At 39.4% G+C, this 20,563-nt stretch overlaps 1 protein-coding gene across 3 annotated transcripts in view; it reads right to left on the bottom strand.

Moving 5' to 3' along the window:
• The window catches only part of DIP2B (disco interacting protein 2 homolog B), a 197,061-nt gene that overhangs the window by 100,761 nt on the left and 75,737 nt on the right, over nt 1-20,563 (bottom strand). For all 3 annotated transcript variants that reach the window (XM_060764017.2, XM_060764019.2, XM_067463924.1), the window contains exon 2: nt 10,319-10,390. In XM_060764017.2, the coding sequence (XP_060620000.1) occupies nt 10,319-10,390 (72 nt within the window). The remainder of the gene's footprint in view (nt 1-10,318; nt 10,391-20,563) is intronic.

The following is a 20,563-nucleotide window of genomic DNA, read 5'->3' as shown; positions in this document are numbered from 1 at the left end:
AACAAGATTTTAAATAGAAAGACCAATGATTTCCATGTTGACACCAGCAAGTGGAAGTTGCTCTAGAACAAAAGGAGGCAGAATTCAGCAGAGGTTTGGAAAGGTAGGCAAGGAACATAGGTGACTAAGTCTGAGAACAAGAAAATATGACTGTTGTCCAATCATCTTATGATAACAGAAACTATTCACATGGGGGAGTACTCTGTAGAAAAGCTGACATTATGCCAGTCTGAATGCAAGCATCCCCCACCCACCTTCAGCACAGCTGTCATACTACTGCTGTGAAGTTACTGAAGCACTGCCTTGCCAACCTAGAAGCCTCAAAAATTGAAGTCAAATGTTTATAGCAGTTTCCTACAGTAAAAAGTGCACATACATTTGCTATAGTTTAATTCTAGGTTGTGGGGAAGTAGAGGAACAAACAAAAATACTAAAGAGATTTACATGAGTGTTTTTTTTTATAATACAGCCTATGGAGAATGACAATGCTAATCCTTTGTCTAGAACAGTCAAACGTTTATTAAACCAGCTGTAAGTCTCAGTGAATGCCCATTTGTTTGGCTTGCTAAAAGTCTGCATAGCCATGTGCTTCCCTCCCTGCCAGCAACAAAGATCCGTGCAGTTTTAACACCCCCTTTCCCATTTTAGAACAATTCAGTTCTGTACTGAGAAAAACACACTAGAAATGCCCAAAGAATATAACCCATAAATATAAACAAATGGGCCTACTTGCACTAAATTCAGTTTAGGCTTGAGTTCTACAATCATGCACCATTAGCTGTTCCACAAAGCCAGGTCCACCAGAAATTACCTGGCAAAGCCATTCCATATAGTTGCAAAAAGGGAGAGAAAAGAAGTGGGACCAGCAACTGAGCTGCTCACTTGGTATACCTGAGTGTTAGAAACTAGGAAAATAAGTTTCTAGGCCCTACTGAGCCATGAAACTCATTTGAGCTACTCCTATGTTCTCATCTTGACATCATAGGGAGATTGTCACAATAAACCAAACAAAAAAAATCAATTTGGGGAAAAGTAGGATACAAATGTAACAATCAATAAGCAAGTTTATTTCCCCCACCTCTTAGTCCATTTCTACTTATCCCCTTTCCTCCTGTTTCAGATCTTTTTGACTATAAACTTGAGAATAGGGACAGTCATATTACTGATATTTGTAAAGCATTCCAAGAGCCTTTTTCAGCTGAAAAGCAGGATACCATTGCTTCAAAAAACAACCTTCACATAGGTGTATCATATGGATCTCTCTTTCCCCAAAACACACGCACTTTTAGTTCTGGAAAAAGAACTTAAACAGTTTTAAAAATACCAATTCCAAATGAAGTCCAGAACATTTACTCACCCTTGAAATAGTTTCCCTACTTTAGCAGCTCTTACATATCAAATGAAGTCATCTGTGACATACTGAAAGCTTGAAAAATCAGTGGGGGTGGAATAATCAGCTTCCGTTTTATAGGAACTTTGCCAGTTAGTCATCTGGTGTCATTTTTACCTACAGTTCACAAGCACAGTATAACATTAAACAAGACTTCTTAATTTAGTATCGATATAACTAAGACAAAGTCACTGTTCTTATCAACGTATCTCAAGAGGGAGTATGGAATTAAGAGTAAACAAGCATTGCTTGTCTAGGGCCAACAGAGAGCTGAAGTCTGAACCTGGAACAAACAGAACATAGCTCATGCTGTAAAACAAAACAGCTGTAAAAGGATGAAACAGCACAGAAGAGGGATCCTGGAAAGGATTTCCTGAAGTAGAGTGCTTCAAGGAGCCATTTTAAATGAGGGGATGTGACAGGGAACATGTAAGTTATTTGTGCAAAAGGGAATAATATACAAGTACAAGTCATTCAAACACACAGTGGTCTAAATCCCACTGTCCTGACCAGAGTAGACCCACTGAATTAATGAGATTTACCTACATGTTGATTCACCAACTTTTTGTATGACTCTACTCTAGTTGAATCTAACCAACAAGCTACTCCAGTTTGAAAAGAAGAGAGGAAGTGAAAATATTCAAAGCCATTGCACAAGAAGAAGGGAAAACACAGCTGGAAGCACAAAGGGTTGAAAACACCAGATGAGAATAAGAGAAATGGGCAGCAGCCACTAAGAGTTCAGAGAACCATTCAAGCAAGAAACTTCAGACAGACCTTTTAGCTTTAAATCATAAGCCAAGAGAATCACCGTTGTGTAGTGATTTGAGCACTTCAAGTCTAGAAACCAAAGTCTGATTCCCCCTTGGTTGTGGGAAAACACTGGTTGACTTTGGGAAAGTCACATTTTCTCATCACCAGTAAAAAAAAAAAAGTTTAATCTTAAAGGTGCCACAAGTATAACAACAAAGTGCATGTATACTGGTATGCTGTATTATATTTTATATTATTTTAAAATCTTTTACTAGTAATTATGGTTTAAAGCTGTTTTAACTATGGTTTTTGATAATATTGTTATTTAATTACTTTTTAAACTTTCGTAAAGTAAGATTTCAACTTAATCTTGTTTCAACTTTTGGAAACCACCCTAGATCTCATAAACAGGGTATATATTCAATAAAATATATAAGTACATATATTAAAAGCATAAAAAACCTTCCTCTATCAATATAATTCAATGTGTACCTGCATGTGCTTAAACTCCATTTATTTCAATGGGAGAAGCACAGTCACATGTAAAGATTTATTCACTGCAGAAATGGGAGTGCAAAATGTTTATTTAAGAATGTGTTTGTTGCAAGGAAAAGGATGAGAAACTATTTTTCATATCACAGATAGATAACTGAAGAAAAAGTGATGAGGGAGCTAGTGAATCTTCTCATTATGTCTTGGGAAGATGACAGTGTGACTTTGTTCTAAACTGCAACATTTAGAACAGGGGAAGGCATTTTCTCAAGTATTAGAAAAGGCTGCTATCCTTGGAAAGAAATATTATCTTGCACTGGCATTCTTATAAGTTTGGCAAGGAAAGAGAGAGCGCATAGAAGCATATATCAATTGCTTGTGAATCTTAAGAAAAAAAGTAAATATACAAAAGCCAAGTTCCACATGTGGGTATGCATATCCTTACAAGACACATGGCCATTTCTTGATAAATAAAGATGCTTTACACATTTGGAAAAGCTCTACAATTAAAAAGGATAACAGAAGACTTTTCAAACCCAAGAAATATGTCTTGCCATTCAGTTATACAGTTCCCCCCGAATATCATGATTTGTCAGTAATTCAGACTACGCCTGTGGGCACGGATGGTCTTTGGTTCGAAGTATTCAACTGCATATTAGGTTTAGATTTTAGATGTTTTAGAAATAAATCTTCAAATGACAAACTAAAGCACATTAATGACAGTGGGCATATTGTTTCCCTGCATGGAGATTAATCATAAGAAACTGTAATTTATATAAACAAGCCATAGTAACACAACCTTCAAGAAAATAGACTCAGCCTGTTAACCCTAGCTGCAAAGGTTTAGCTATTTTACTTAAATAAAGATTCAAAATAGACACAGTATTGTGTTTTACTGGCCTAATTTCAAGGAATTCCCAAAACACTGCAGAATGCAGTCTGCTATTTTAGCCATCAAATTGGCAAAAAATTTTCCTGGGACATACTTGCAAAATGGAAGCTCTTCTGTGTGAGAAAGGAACAGATGCATTACTTCATACAGTTAGGTCAGGGCGAATCTCCTTTTTCTAGAAATCTAAAAGGCTCCAAAATCTAAAACATTATGCTTCATTTCCGCTTTCATCTTTGAGGAAGAGAGGCCTGTAAAAAGCAGGCAGCAGGGGAAGGAAAGTCTGAATGCATTCAGCTGCTACAGGCTCAGAGAATGTTGCCGGCTGGTTGGTCAATTCATTCCATCTTTTCCTTTGACCTGGCCAATTCCGAGACAGGGTGGGCACCTGGAAATGGAGTGGGAGTGCAGTGTGGATTGCCCACCCCCATCAAATTTCTGACTGTGTTATAGTCATAGCTCCTTGAGAAAGGTGCCTAACTAGCCCTCTTTCCCCCTTATACTTCATTTAACGGAAAAATCTTGACGACCACTGTTACCAAGCAATTTGGGTACAGGAGATTCAACTTATATATGTGTATGTTTTTTAAGTGGCAGAGATAAAAATAATCTCAAATCAACTGTTCACTTTTACTGAAAACTAAAAACTTTTTAGATTCTAAAGCTGAGGACCTTGTTCCATAATGCTCACATTTACTCTTCTCCCACTGAAGTAAATGGGACATCTGACATCAAACACTGCTGCCCAGAGCACATGTGAGTCATAACAGGAGCAGTAAACCCCATCTTTGGCTTCCTCTGAGCCTGAGTGTGACTTGCCCAAGGACTTGTCCAGTGGGCTTCCATGGCTGAGCGAATTTAAACCCTAGTCTCCAGAGTCACAGGCCAATGCTTAAACAGTTTGTTTCACCATGCTGACTCTTACTCCCTCTGAATAAATCTTGCCAAGAAAACCCCTTGATAAGTTAGCCTTAGTGTTACCATAAATCAGAAATAATTTGAAAGCAACAACAGCAAGCCCCACCTTAATTAGCAAGATGGCTTCCAGCCTTGTCTTCTGCTAATTCTGCTCGGGTTCTCTGGCAATTAACTGTGCGTGATCCAAACATATTTCTTTCACTAACGAAGCTTCATTTTACAAAAACAAAAGTAATTGTTCCCAATATGAGACTTTACAGGGAGAAGCAGGAAGCCACACAACAATCTTAGGATGCACAAACCGTAATGTAATTATTAAGAGTTTGAGAACTAAACTCAATTGTCAGTCAACAGTAGAATCCTCTACTTAATGGGAACTTGGTAAATTAATGCTTATGTAAGTTCCACTGATTTAATGGATTTGGTTTACAGTAGTTGGGAGTGACAGGTGCATTTAGTCTTAAACACCAAGGTGGATGAATGGATTTATTTGATTTATGTCCTGCCCTTACCTACAAGATCAAGGTACTCTAAGGCCAAAAAGATTAATAAATTTATGATAGCACGCACTTTCATGGATTTCAGCTCCCTCCATTAAATTTTTGAAGTATTACAATACAAGATGCATGTATGTGCACATATACATGCACACACACAAATGCTTGGGGAGGAAATCTGTATCCTATATACTCACATATAAGTCTAGAGGTTTTAGTTAAAAAAAAAAAACAACCCTAAAAACCTGAGTTGACATGGGTCAATTTGAATACTGTTCCTTTATCTCTTACAAAAAAGGAACCACCCCATTCTCTGAAGTGGTGAAAAGTGAGAGCTTCTGGGAGAACTTAAGGGGAGGGGAAATAACCGACCTCCTCTACTTTCTTGGCCATGACACTGGTCTGGCCTTTCTGAATACCTTGGTGTGGAATTTGTCAGTGGTAGTCAGGAGCCACTGAAGCAGAACCGTAGTGCTTTCTCCTCTCCACATAGGAACCCTGAGCTATTCTGATTCCTTGAATCCTTCTCTCCCCTGCTAATTTACTTCATTCCTGTCAAGGCTACTCCTCTCATACCTCCCCCTCCTCTGACATCTACCAAGAATCAGAGTGCACGGGCAAGTCAAGAAGGGGAGCATTAAGTAATAAAAGGTTACTAGAGTTGGAAGAGCATAACTTGAGGTTTGGATGGTATGGTTCATGTAGATTTTAATGAGATGTGCCTTATTGAGAAGATGACGTCAATGTAAACCAGGCTGTGTTCCAAAATTATGCCTTTATATGGAAGAGAAACAACCAATAAAAAAGATAGCCAAATGTATTAAGATCACCTGGAAATTTGTCAAGGTGAATACAAATTAAATTAAGTGAGCAGTTAGTAGCAATTGTCAATACTTACGGTATATCATATGTTTTTATGATTTAATTGATAGTTATATGTTATAAATTGTGGCAAGTTCTTGATGGCATGGGCATACCAGATCACCTTATCTCTATCCTGAGGAATCTGTATAAGGACCAAGTAGCAACAGTAAGAACTGACCATGGAACAACAGACTGGTTCAAGATTGGGAAAGATTGGGTTGTATACTCTCACCCAATCTATTCAACTTGTATGCAGAACATATCATGCGATGTGCGGGGCTTGAAGAAACGCAAGGCTGGGGTAAAAATTACTGGAAGAAACATTAACAATCTTAGATATGCAGATGATACCACTTTGATGGCCGAAAGCAAGGAGGAGCTGAGGAGCCTTCTAATCAAAGTGAAAAAATAAAGTGCAAAAGCCGGGCTGCAGTTAAACATTAAAAAACCAAGATTATGGCAACCAGACTGATTGATAACTGACAAATAGAGGGAGAAAACGTGGAGGCCGTGACACACTTTGTATTTCTAGGTGCAAAGATTAGTGCAGACTCTCTTCTTGGGAGGAGAGCAATGACCAATCTCGATAAAATAGTGAAGAGTAGAGACATCACACTGGCAACAAAGATCTGCATAGTAAAAGCAATGGTATTCCCCGTAGTAACCGACGAATGTGAGAGCTGAACCATAAGGAAGGCTGAGTGAAGGAAGGTAGATGCTTTTGAACTGTGGTGTTGGAGAAAATTCTGAGACTGCCAGAAGATCCAACCAGTCCATCCTCCAGGAAATAAAGCCCGACTGTCATTGGAGGGAAGGATAGTAGAGGCAAAGATGAAGTACTTTGGCCACATCATGAGGAAAGCTTAGAGAAGACAATTATGCTGGGGAAAATGGAAGGAAAAAGAAAGAGGGGCCGACCAAGGGCAAGATGGATGGATGGCATCCTTGAAGTGACTAGCTTGACCTTAAAGGAGCTGGGGGTGGTGATGGCCAACAGGGAGCTCTGGCGTGGACTGGTCCATGAGGTCATGAAGAGTCGGAAGCGACTGAATGAATTAACAACAATATGTTATTGTTGTTTGATGTTAGGTTTTCCGTATGTATGTTAGACATTGAATTTTGCTGTGAATATGTTGGAAACTGCTTTGAGTCCCCTCCGATGTGAGAAAAGTGGTATATAAATCAAGTAAATAAATAAATACTTTTCTTATCAGAAAGATTTAAATTTATTAAATGACCTATGGTATTGAATAAATTAATCAGAATTTGAAAATCTTTAAGCAGCTTCATCAGAGTATTGTTATCCAGCCTTTATATACCTGAATTTTCATGTGCCCCAAAGCATTTCAGCTTGGCTACAAGCGCACTAAATTCATTCTCAGTGCCTTCAGGCATAATCTGGAGGAAGCCAGGCACACCCAACTCCCACTGACAAATTCTTAACTGTGTATCTAAGGCCCAAATATTCAAGATCTCAACACATCTTTCGAAGATATTCTGATGACTTATCAACACTTAATCAGATATAAAACCTGTTTGTAGTTTTATTTTTTTTTTCCTTCATAACAGATTAAGGACCAATAATGTATGACAATTTTTAAAAAGGCTTAATTCTAAAGTTTAGGTCAATTTATCCTTATGCTCATCTCCAGGACCACCTTCAAGATTTTCTATGCAGCTCAGCATACCTGGTGAAGAAGCTGAGGGTTTTTTCCCCCTCTTAGGGCAGTCTGAATTATGAATTAGAGCTGTTTTAAAAATGCAACCCTGCAGCATATTTAAAACTGCAAAGCTCTCCTATTTTTTTTCCTCTGATGAGATCAGCTTGAAGGCAGTGATAATCACTACCAGTCCAAACGCACACTGACAAAGCAGAAGCAATGCTGAAGCTCTGACATTCAGTGTCCTTCTCTCCTCATTCTTCTTTGGCATAAATTCAGCTAAGCAACAGCTAATTGTAGTAACCATTTCCTCAAAGAACTCTCTGCATATTTTACCAATTCACTCCAGTGCAAAATGACCCTCAAGCATTCTTTGACATTTGCCAAAAATAGAAAAAAGGGTCAGTGTTAATACAATGTTAATAAAAAAACAAATAAATTAGCATCCTTCTGCTAATCATGAATTGGACAACTATTCATCCCTAACAAGTATTTCTGCTTCTAGACCATTATGACTGAAAATGGTATTCTCAATAAAACCACAAGGTATATCCATTCTACGGAAACTCTATTATTGACTGGAATCAAACCTGGCTACAATTAAACATGCAGGCAAGAACCTACTTAACCACTCCTCCTTAGCGCTCTCTGGCTTCTACTTTTCCCACCAATTTTATTATTTAATAAATATTAAATATTTGGTAACATCAGAGTGTAGCTCTCCAGTTACACCAGCTTCACTAGCTAGCACTCCACAGTGCTGTTACTGCTGCTGCTGTTCTATGCCTTCAAGTTGTTTCTAACTAGCAGCAAACCCATTACACAGTTTTCTTGGTAATATTTGTTTGCAAAGGCTTGGTCTTTGCCTTTCTCTGAGACTGAGAGGGTATGACTTGTCCAAAGTCACTCAGTGAGTTTCTGTGGCTGAGCAGGGATTTGAATCTTGGACTCCCATAATCCTACATCCAAACCACTACACCAGGCTAGCTCTCAAAGTGCTGTCTATGAGCTTTACAGTCCTATATTACTTGGATCCAGATTATCTGAAAGTTTGTATTCTCCTATTCAAGACTGCCCAGGTTTTGAAATCTCTGGGAGAGGTGCTTCTCCCAAAGACTGGGTTCTTCTTCTGACAAAGGCTAAAGTATCCCTGCTCTGTTGTCCTTCTGCTAGCAGACAAAAACTCTTTCTATACAAGAAGGCCATCAATAACTGACTGCCAAGTAGAGAGGGTTCTGAACACATGGGCTGCAGAGAAACACCAGGAAAGAATGCTTCTAGAACATGGCCATACAGCCTGAAAAACCTACAACAACCCACATGGGCTGCACTTTTTAATATCTTAATTTTGTTTATTATGACTCAGGCAGTTTTACTTGTTTTTACTTATGTTTTAAAACTAGTCAAGATTTATTTGTATTTATTGCACTGGAATTACATTGGAAGCTGTCTTTCTTCCAAGTCATAGGAAAAGATGAGATATAAATCATACATACACATCGGTATTTGATAATATCAACCTAATGACATTTATGGCCCCTTTTCCTTCAAGGAGGTATACAAAATGTATCTTCCATTTTAACAACCAATTTACAAGGCTGTTTAGGCTGAGTGCAGATTTGTAAGATATGTTAGACCAGAGATGTCAAAGTTGTGACCCTCCAGATGTTTGGGTCTCCAACTCTCAGAAGCCCAAGACAGCCTGTCCAATGGCCAGGAATTCTGGGAGATGACGTCCAAAACACTTGGGGGGCCACAAGTTTGACATCACTGAATTTGGCTCATTGTGAGATGGAATCTATGGTGAAAAAGAAAAGAGAAATGTATGACAATGCTGGGTATAGAGTCCAGTGTTACTATCCAATCTTCTGGGATGAAATTTAAAGAATATGGAACTGGGGATAGGCAGTGAATTTAAATGTCAAAACAGAGATAAAGGAGAAATACAGAAGAACAAAAAAAAACCCTTTAGGATAATGGATTTTGATTAACAAAAACACTTAAAGATATACATTTGTACCACTACTGCAGTCAATTGCCTTATCACTGAAATATGAAGTGACTGGGTATAGTTTAAGGCCCATCTATTAGAACATTCAATTTACTACATTCTGGTTCTTTTCTCCCTTTCCACCACCTCCTTTGGCCCAGCACTACCCAAATCCTTCTTTACTAATCCCCTCTCCTCTTTCTTAGTCCCTCAGCCAACCTGTTACCAACATCTCTTTCCTTCAGAACACTGCCTTTCTCTGCCAGAAGGCTTTGTCTATTTGTTCTTCATCTGAGTATTAGATTTTTGCAGGCACAGGTGTTTTCCCCATATGGCACGTGAACTGATGACATGTAGAAAATTTCACTCTATATAGATACACATCACATATTTAACTTAGACAAAAGGTCCACTCAGAAGAAATTTCCACCAATCAAATCAATGTGTGAGTGGAGGCCTCACTGACTAGTTTTTTTATGTCAATATCAGGCAGGGAGGCTTTGTCTACTACCGCAGGCAGCACACACCTATGAGGAAGAAGCCTTTTGTGTGTGCAACTATACATGTAAAGGGTCTCCTCTTTGCAGATGCACATTGTACACTTCCATTTATATTGACTTTCAGTGTCTTGTTAAACATTTAGCATATTTCACAGATCACTCATATTCAGCTCATTTTCTCCACACAATTTTCCAGTTGGCTTCAAACAGGACTAAATGAGTTTAAAATCAAAGTACTATAGGTCTACTGCAAAATCGATCTGGTTATATATGCAATTGCTAGTCCTTCACCTTGGCCAGCATTTTGAGAGGGTGGATCTTAAATTCAATGCAATGACATTCTCTGTGGCCAGAGTAGACTTACCCTGGGTCTGTGGGAAATATGGAGCCAGCAGCTTTGCCCTTTTCTTCTCATACCCCTTCTGTGTAATGTCTCCTAAAGAAAAAGAAAGGAGCAGATGTCAGACATATTTTAAAAGAAAACAAGGGCAAGACTTAATCTGAATGTTGATGTAAACTCAGTTTGGGCCATTTGGACTGGTTTTCTGTCTTCAACAATAACTATTTCTTTCTCTCTCTCTCTCTCTCTCTCTCTCTCTATATATATATATATATATATGAATGCTCTGTTCATTTTGAGTGACATCATAACTCAGATAGCCGCCCAATTTGGCCACAAGACACCTACTAACGCAAGGAGTGACCATCACCAAAAAAATATTTTGTCATTTGGGAGTTGTAGTAGCTGGGATTTAAAGTTAAGCTACAATCAAAAAGAATTCTGAACTCCTCCAATGATGGAATTGAACCAAACTTGGCACACAGGAGTCCCATGATGAACAGAAAACACGAGAAGGGTTTGGTGGGCATTGACCTTGAGTTTTGGAGTTGTAGTTCACCTAAATCCAGAGGGCACAGTGGACTCAAACAATGAAGGAAGGATCTAGTTCAAACTTGGCACAAATACTCCATAAGCCCAGATATGAACACAGATGGAATTTGGAAAAATTGACCTTGACATTTGGGAGTTGTAGTTACTGGGATTTATAGTTCACCTACAATCAAAGAGCAATCTCAACCCCACCAACAATAGAATTGGGCCAAACTTCCCACACAGAACCCCCATGACCAGCAGAAAACACTGTGTTTTCTGATGGTCTTTAGCAACCTTTCTTATACCCCCTTGCGACCTCCCCCAGGAGTCCTGACCCCCAGGGTGAGAAATGTTGCATTAAGTCCTTACAGTTCAACTCCCTTCACCAGGGCAAGAAAACATAATCAAAGCTCTCCTGCCAAAGAGCCATCTAGCCATAGATATAGATAGATAGATAGATAGATAGATAGAGACAGACAGACAGACAGACAGACAGACAGACAGACAGACAGACAGCTAGATTTGATTCACATACACACACACACACACATACATGACATATATAGTATCATAGATTTGAAAGTGACCCCTAAAGAGGGACAATTATATGTTGCATGTTCCAGAGTAGGCAAACCAGACAATCTCTACATCAACATTGACAATGAAACAACAAAAAACACGGCTTACCCACAAGCATAAAGAAATTATATATATTAGAAACCAACACTTTCTGATTACTTTATTTTCCAGATCACCAGAGTGGGCCACACCAACATGTTGCAGGGGACAGCTAGTAATTAAATTAAAGTAGAGTGACTGAAAATCATCCCCCAAAAAGCTTTCATTGCTGAACTAGACAATTTAAACTGCTTTAGGGATTTTGCAACAGTTTTGACGTGATACAGCTAACGTCATTGTTAACCCGTTTATTTAAAGCAGGTCAGTACTACTAGTGACCTTCTGAAAATGTAGTGCAACACAACTACTAAAAGACCAAGTGCCATACAAAGTAAAGAGCAAGATTATTATGATTAAACTGCGATCCCTGAGAGAGATCTGTTCACTGTGCAGAAAGAACCATCTGGCTCTTTTGTCTTTCACTGTAAAGTCTCACATTGTATTTGAATGTCACAAAAGAGGCTAAAATTTCAAAAGATTAAATCAAATGATAAAAATAAGAACTTGTCAAACAGTTTAGTTCTGTTTTGATTCACAGTTTAACTAATCTGCAGGCACAGATGTAAAATTTTTGGATAAAAATTGTATTAACACCATTACAAATTCAAAGTCACTTTACTTTAGAAACAGAATATATGTATTATTTGGTTTAACAATATAAGCATCAGTTTATTTTATTGAAAGTATGTATATGTAAACAATTACAAATCAAATTTATATATATTTAATGTTTTTTTCTTTTTTCTAATGTTTTACTTGCACACACAAAATAACTCCAGAAAAAGTAGTGAAAATACATGGTAAAAGGGAAGCAAAGAGCAGGAATATAATGTAATGATACCATACATAATTTTACATAAACATATTCCTTTCACATAGAAATAACTTCAAAGAGTAAGGAATCTACATCTTATAAATGTTTATTCATAATTGTGGAAGGGAAATATTCATAATCCATTAAAATATTTCTAAGGGGAAGGATTTGGAAAGAAAAATAGAATCTTGTTTCTTAATTTTTCCATCCCCCCTCACTAGGTCTTCACATGTTGAACTGCAGAGTTGGAGCCTGGGTATTACTCAGTGCATAGAACAGAGCAAATTCAACATTGGGCCCATTATAGCTGGAACTGAGTTTAAGATGGCCTAAGGGCCCTCTAGCATTTGGGGCATAGAAAGCCATTTCCCAACAGTTCTCTGGGCCAACTAATTGTGTGTTTTAAAATATATATTTGCAATTTAAAATATTTTTACATTTGCAGTAGCATCATTATCTCTGTTTCACCAAATGGACAGTAGAAGGAAGAGAGAGAATATGACTAGTAAGTCTGAGTCAACACATTACACTGACACTGTGACAGATCAATTTTTATGTGGGAACCCTATCGCTATGAGTTTATGCTTTCAGAAGTTCTGTGAGGACTGCAAGGTTTATTGAGCTAGTGCCTTCTACAACTGGTTTGGAAATCCTGAGTTGTTGAAGTTGGAAACAGGAAAAGCTGAGGGAAGAGCAACATTTACAAGCTCAATTAGGCCTGTGCATTCAACATGCTGGGGGTTCAGCAATAGCTGGAATACATTATTTACACTTTGTTAAGAAAGTGACATTGTTAAACTAGCACTACTTAAAAAAAACCTATGACATCAGCAACCAAGAAGTGGCCATGTTAGCCTGCTTCAGGACAAAAAAAGAAGAAGATAAATGTAACCTTGTAGCACGTTTATTTCAGCATAAATGTGATGTACACTGTGTAATGCTTCTTTTTCTTCACCTTTCCCCTCTCTTCCTTACTTTCACATAATTTGGTAAGATCTTTTACCTTTTTGAGATGCTACCAATTTTGCACAGAAAACATGTTTGCTGTTACTACATCAATATTTCTCGGAGTCAATGCTTCAAACATGGAAGACATAGGACAGTTATTATTAGAAGTCTCAACTTTCAAGAATCCCCTTGCACATTTTTCTCTGCATCGCCCCATCCCACAGTATTTAGGACTGAAACTCTGAAGCAACCAGCAAAGTATTTGACAAAATAATATTTTAAAGATGAATTAAAGTAAAATCGATTTTGTAATACAATAAAATTACTAAAAATGTGTTACATTAGGTTTCTAGTTATGTGTCTTAATTGATTTTAATCAAAGTATTTCAATATTAAAATGAAGTCAGTACAAAGTTCTGTAGTATGTGGTATAGCATTAGTTAGTCCTATTTCAACCAACCAGGAACTACGTTTATCCAGCATCTATCAATTCCCATGCCGGTTAACTGAAAATCTACCATATGGACTACCACTTGAAGGATGAAATGTTCTTGCATGCTGCTAGGAGCTGACAAATGAGCTTTATGTTGCCAGAAGTACGAAGTATGTAATCAAACTCAATCACCCACCTATCCTCCATCATGCCTGGGCAAGCTCAACAGCATTCCAATTACTCCAACAAATTTCTATTACTATCTTTCACCCATGATTAAACACATATGAAAAAGGAGATAGTTAGACCAGAAGAGGATGAAAAAAAATTGTTCGTTGTTACCGTGTGCCTTCCAGTCATTTTAGACCTACCTATCCAGTTATACCTTAGGTACTTTAAACTCCTGAGATAAATGTTTAAAAGAGCTTTCCTCTGTATCAAATTCAATGGTGGAAACCTATTATTAGCTTCAAGTTGGAAGTGCCATTCTTGGAAGAGGGTGGTCAGGAAATGGATAGGCGATCTAGTGAGTGAGTGTGTGTGTGAGTGGGTAGGTGGGAGGGTGGGCCTTTGGGCGGATGAGTGGATGGCTGGGCAACTGAGTGGGTGGACTGGAAAATGAATGAGGCAGGCGGGTGGGTCTCTGGGCAGGCAGCCAGATGGACGAGCGGATGGAGGCTTACACTGGTAAAATGATGAAACTATGTGAGGAAAACAGAAATGCAAAAAACGGAGACCCTCAAAATGGGGGTGCGATTGTTACGCAATGGTGACTATTATGCAATGAAATATGGTAGTTGCTTAGCCAATGGCTTGGTAATATCCCATTTGTTTCTTCTTCTGGGCTTGACAGGCCTATTCTATTAAAAGGTTAAAGCAGTAAAGCAATATAAAATCCTTCAAGAGAGCAGGCATGAGATCCAAAATGAGGAGACAATAACATTCATGGTATTTCCCAATGAAGACCAGCCTAGCTCAGTTATTGTGGTTGTGTGCATTCAAGTTGTTTCCAACTTATGGTGAACCTAAGGCAAACCTATCACAGGGTGTGTGTGGTTTTTGTTTTTTTTTTTTTGGTTTTTTTTTTTGCAAGCTTTGTTTGGGGAGGGGCTTGGTTTTGCCTTTCTCTAAGGCTGAGAAAGAGTGTGACTGGCCTAAGAACACCCAATGGGTTTACACACCACAGCCAAGAAAGGATTTAATCCCTAGTCCCCAGAGTTGTAGTCCAATGCTCAAACCTCTAAACCCCACTGACTTTCAATATAACTATTCCTACATGAACAAATACACAAACACTGCACCAAAAAGAGAACGTAAGAAGGATATGTGGCTATGTAGGAAGCAAATCATTTTAATGTATTTACTGTATTTTAATTCTGTTTTTATTATACTGATATTATTTAATTATTTTTTTAGCTTTTGTATTGCTCTTTTTAAACTGTTTAGTGTGGATAGATGTTAGCCGACTTGAGTTCCCATGGGGAGAAAGGTGGGAAATAAATAAAGATAATAATAATAATAATAATAAAGTTAATCAGCTACCCACAAACATGGCAATCTCCTCTTCAAAAGGAATCGGAGTCACTCCTTCATAAAGAACACAGGCTGCCAAGTTTTAACAGTTTATGGGATGGGCACAGATTAGGAGGAGGAGATAGGTAGGGCTGGATGTGTTTTTACTTGTTTTGTAAACTAGAATTTCAATCAATTTTCCAGGGTCAATAATATAGATATGGAGATAAGAGATATATTTTGGATCCTCAGGGTGGGGAGTAATATCCATAGTAATGGGAATACATCAGTCTGATCTGGCAGTTCTCAGAAATGGCACAGAAAATATTACCAACAGCATACTAGTCTTATTTTTTTAAGAACTTCAATTGAACCTACTATAGATTGTAGATAACTAGAAAAAAAACCCCAATATGGCAATTAACAGAGGAGTTGTATTAAAAATGCCCTCCATGTTACAGGAAACTTCAGCAATAATATAAAAATATTAATACCAGCATATCTCAGTTACTACAGTCATTAATAAAAAGTTCCTTTCTAGAAAGTCTTTTTTTACAGGAGCTCAGCTCCACTTTTCCTTATCTTCTGCTAACTTAGAAATCTTCTTGCAGCATTGGCATCGGGAAAATAATGAAGAAGGGCTAGAGAAAAGACAGACTTTCAGTCCTGGATTATGGCAAAATGTCTGCAGCAAACAATACAAAAATCTTGACTTGGGAAAGGGGTTTTGTACTCTGGGTGGTCCTACTGTAGCAGTGTATACTAACATACAATAGATAATGCAAACACCTGCATCCATGACCAATTACTGTGCATGAGGAAAGAACAAAACAGAAATAAAAAGGTAAGAGAGATTAGCCTGCCTCATCAGCTAGCCTGAAATGTTAGGAAAGCATAAATCTCTAAGATGTACCAAAATAAAAACATTAAGAATAAGTGGAAGCCTTATGTATCTTATTTGGGCAAGACGTACCTGACCTGGTTGTTTCATTTCACATGTGAATACTGTTAGTTTTGAATAAAAAGTTTGATGAAACACGGTGATCTGCTCTTCTACGCTGTGATTAAGAAAACTATCAATATCCTTTCTATGTCATTTCTATCTATGGAACCAGGCTGCGAGACAACTGTCTAACATTACATTTAGCCCCCGCTGATGAATATCTGAATGAAGGACAGAGGCCCCTGGTATCCACTGGGGTTTAGGTCAGGACATTCCATTGATACAAAAATCTGTGGATGCTCAAGTACCACTGTATACAACCATAGTAAAATGTTTCTTATATTAATGACAAAATCAAGGTTTGATTTTGGAAATGTTTTTGTTTTCAAATATTGAAAAACACCCATGGTTGAATCCATGGATGCTGAATCCTTTGTGTCTGCGGGTTGACTATGCACAAATTTTTCAGGGGCATAGATAGATAGATAGATACGTTTTATTGATTGGCCTATTGGCCGTATAAAAACATTTAACACATAACACATTTAACACATAGTCATACAACATACAGGGGCATGATTTCCACCTTTCTGGATCCTATTACATACTATCCCAGTTCCACAACTGAATAAATATGCTATATGCCTGAGGTCTTACTACTACTCAGTACGTACTGCATTTGGAGAATTCTATCAAATATAAGCTCATGCAAAATGAAAAACCAGTTAAATCATAGAATCATAGAATCAAAGAGTTGGAAGAGACCTCATGGGCCATCCAGTCCAACCCCCTGCCAAGAAGCAGGAATATTGCATTCAAATCACCCCTGACAGATGGCCATCCAGCCTCTGCTTAAAAGCTTCCAAAGAAGGAGCCTCCACCACACTCCGGGGCAGAGAGTTCCACTGCTGAACGGCTCTCACAGTCAGGAAGTTCTTCCTCATGTTCAGATGGAATCTCCTCTCTTGTAGTTTGAAGCCATTGTTCCGCGTCCTAGTCTCCAAGGAAGCAGAAAACAAGCTTGCTCCCTCCTCCCTGTGGCTTCCTCTCACATATTTATACATCGCTATCATATCTCCTCTCAGCCTTCTCTTCTTCAGGCTAAACATGCCCAGTTCCCTAAGCCGCTCCTCATAGGGCTTGTTCTCCAGACCCTTGATCATTTTAGTCGCCCTCCTCTGGACACATTCCAGCTTGTCAATATCTCTCTTGAATTGTGGTGCCCAGAATTGGACACAATATTCCAGATGTGGTCTAACCAAAGCAGAATAGATGGGTAGCATTACTTCCTTAGATCTAGACACTATGCTCCTATTGATGCAGGCCAAAATCCCATTGGCTTTTTTTACCGCCACATCACATTGTTGGCTCATGTTTAACTTGTTGTCCACGAGGACTCCAAGATCTTTTTCACACGTACTGCTCTCGAGCCAGGCATCACCCATTCTGTATCTTTGCATTTCATTTTTTCTGCCAAAGTGGAGTATCTTACATTTGTCACTGTTGAACTTCATTTTGTTAGTTTTGGCCCATCTCTCTAATCTGTCAAGATCGTTTTGAATTCTGCTCCTGTCCTCTGGACTATTGGCTATCCCTCCCAATTTGGTGTCGTCTGCAAACTTGATGATCATGCCTTCTAGCCCTTCATCTAAGTCATTAATAAAGATGTTGAACAGGACCGGGCCCAGGACGGAACCCTGCGGCACTCCACTTGTCACTTCTTTCCAAGATGAAGAGGAAGCATTAGTGAGCACTCTCTGTGTTCGTCCACTTAACCAATTACAGATCCACCTCACCGTAGTTTTGCCTAGCCCACATTGGACTAGTTTCCTTGCCAGAAGGTCATGGGGGACCTTGTCGAAGGCCTTACTGAAATCCAGGTACGCTACATCCACGGCATTCCCCGCATCTACCCAGCTTGTAGCTCTATCGAAGCAAGAGATCAGATTAGTCTGGCATGACTTGTTTTTGATAAATCCATGTTGACTATTAGCGATGACTGCATTTGTTTCTAAGTGTTTGCAGACCGCTTCCTTAACAATCTTTTCCAGAATCTTGCCCGGTATCGACGTGAGGCTGATCGGACGGTAGTTGTTTGGGTCATCCTTTTTTCCCTTCTTGAAGATTGGGACCACATTGGCCCTCCTCCAATCTGCTGGAACTTCTCCCGTTCTCCAAGAACTCTCAAAGATGGTTGCCAATGGTTCCGAAATGACTTCCGCTAGTTCCTTCAATACTCTGGGGTGTAGTTGATCTGGCCCTGGGGACTTGAACTCGTTAAGAGTGGCCAGGTATTCCTGGACGACTTCTTTCCCAATTTGGGGTTGGATGTCCTCCAATCCCTCATCCACTCCATCTTGCTGAGGTTGAAGACTCTCTTTTTGTGAGAAGACCGAGGCAAAGAAGGCATTAAGTAGTTCTGCCTTTTCCCTATCCCCTGTCAGCATTGCCCCATCTTCTCCTCGAAGAGGTCCTATCGCCTCCTTGTTTTTCCTTTTTCTATTGACATAAGAATAGAAGCCCTTTTTATTGTTTTTAATGTCCCTAGCAAGTCTGAGCTCGTTTTTTGCTTTAGCCTTGCGGACCTTTTCCCTACAGGTGTTGGCTATTTGTTTGAATTCTTCTTTGGTGATTTCTCCCTTTTTCCACTTCTTGTGCATGTCTCTTTAGTGTCTTAGCACAGTTAGAAGTTCTTTGGACATCCATTCTGGCTTCTTTGTACTTGTCCTATTTTTTGTCTTTGTTGGCACGGTTTGCAATTGCGCCTTGAGTATTTCACTCTTGAGAAATTCCCATCCATCCGTAACTCCCTTGTCTTTTAGTATCTGTGTCCACGGAATGCTGCTCAGCGTTTCCTTCATTTTTTGGAAATCAGCTCTCCTAAAGTCCAAAATGCGGGTTTGACTTGTCTTAGTTTCGGCCTTCCTTTGTACCTCAAATTGCAGGAGCACATGGTCACTTGCCCCTAAGGATCCTACCACTTCGACTGCATCAATCAGGTCCTCCGCATTTGTTAGGATGAGATCAAGAGTAGCCAATCCCCTTGTTGCCTCTTCTACCTTCTGGACCATGAAATTGTCTGCAAGGCAAGCGAGGAATTTGTTGGACCTTGTACTCTTGGCCGAGTTTGTTTTCCAGCAAATATCGGGATAGTTGAAATCACCCATGACTACTACATCTCTTCTCTGTGCCTGTTTGGTCAACTGTTGGCAGAAGACTTCATCAAGTTCTTCTTCCTGGCTAGGGGGTCTGTAGTAGACGCCTACAACGACATCTTTTTGAGTCCCAGTTCCCTTGATTCTTATCCAGATGATTTCAAGCTGGTTTCCCAGATTGCTGTCTTGAATCTCTTCTGTAGCATAAGAGTTTTTGACATATAAGGCTACTCCGCCTCCTCTCCCCTTTGTTCGGTTTCTGTGAAAGAGGTTATACCCCTCGATATTTACATTCCAGCGATAGGAGTCATCCCACCAGGTTTCAGTGATCCCTATGATATCATATTTGTGGTGTTGTGCTAAAAGTTGGAGTTCGTCTTGTTTATTTCCCATGCTCTGTGCGTTAGTGTAAAGACATGTGAGCCCCTGAGATCTTCCCTTGAGCTGTTTAATTGGGATTATTGTGCTTTTGGTACTTGGTCCTTGTTGTGTTTGTGCAGCCCTCCGTTTAGCCTTCTGGCGATTCCCAGACATTATGGGTAAAGTAGTGTTCGCAAGGCTGTTGTCCCCCTCCCCCGGTGGACCTAGTTTAAAGTGCGTCTAATGAGGTTTGTGAGTCTGTGAGCAAAAAGGTGTTTTCCTACTTGTGTGAGATGCACCCCATCCCTTGCCAGTAGGCCATCCTCCTGGAAAAGCAGGCCATGGTCGAGGAAGCCAAAGCGTTCCTCCTGACACCATTTTCTAAGCCAGTCATTGACCTGTACTATTTTTCTGGCTCTTGTGGGTCCGTGTCTTACAACAGGGAGGAGGGATGAAAAAACCACCTGTACATTACATTGTTTTAGCTTTGCTCCTAGAGCTCGAAAATCATTTGTGATCTTTTGAAATGTATGTCTTGCAGTATCATTGGTTCCTACATGAATCAACATGAGGGGAGGACGGTGATAGGGCTTGAGGAGCCTGGTGAGCCTCTGAGTGATATGGTGTATTTTTGCCCCCGGTAGGCAGCATATTTCTCGAGCCATCCCATCCGGTCAGGAAATGACAGCTTCCGTTCCTCTAAGGAGGGAGTCGCCTACTACCAAGACCTGTTTACTTTCGGGAATGACAGGGCCCCTTTTGTGCAATGTAGTGTGTAGGTCTCCAGAAAAGTGATCGTGTTGGTGTGAATTGTGTAGGTGAAAAGTGTTGTCCTCCTCCTCGACATCCCCGGTGCATTCGTCAAGGACAATCCATTGAGATTCGTCCAAGA

The sequence above is a fragment of the Anolis sagrei genome, chromosome 2, assembly GCF_037176765.1.
Source record: "Anolis sagrei isolate rAnoSag1 chromosome 2, rAnoSag1.mat, whole genome shotgun sequence".
NCBI lineage: Eukaryota > Metazoa > Chordata > Lepidosauria > Squamata > Dactyloidae > Anolis > Anolis sagrei.
The sequence above is the reverse complement of the archived record's forward strand: the minus strand, read 5'-3'. Positions and strand labels throughout refer to the sequence as shown.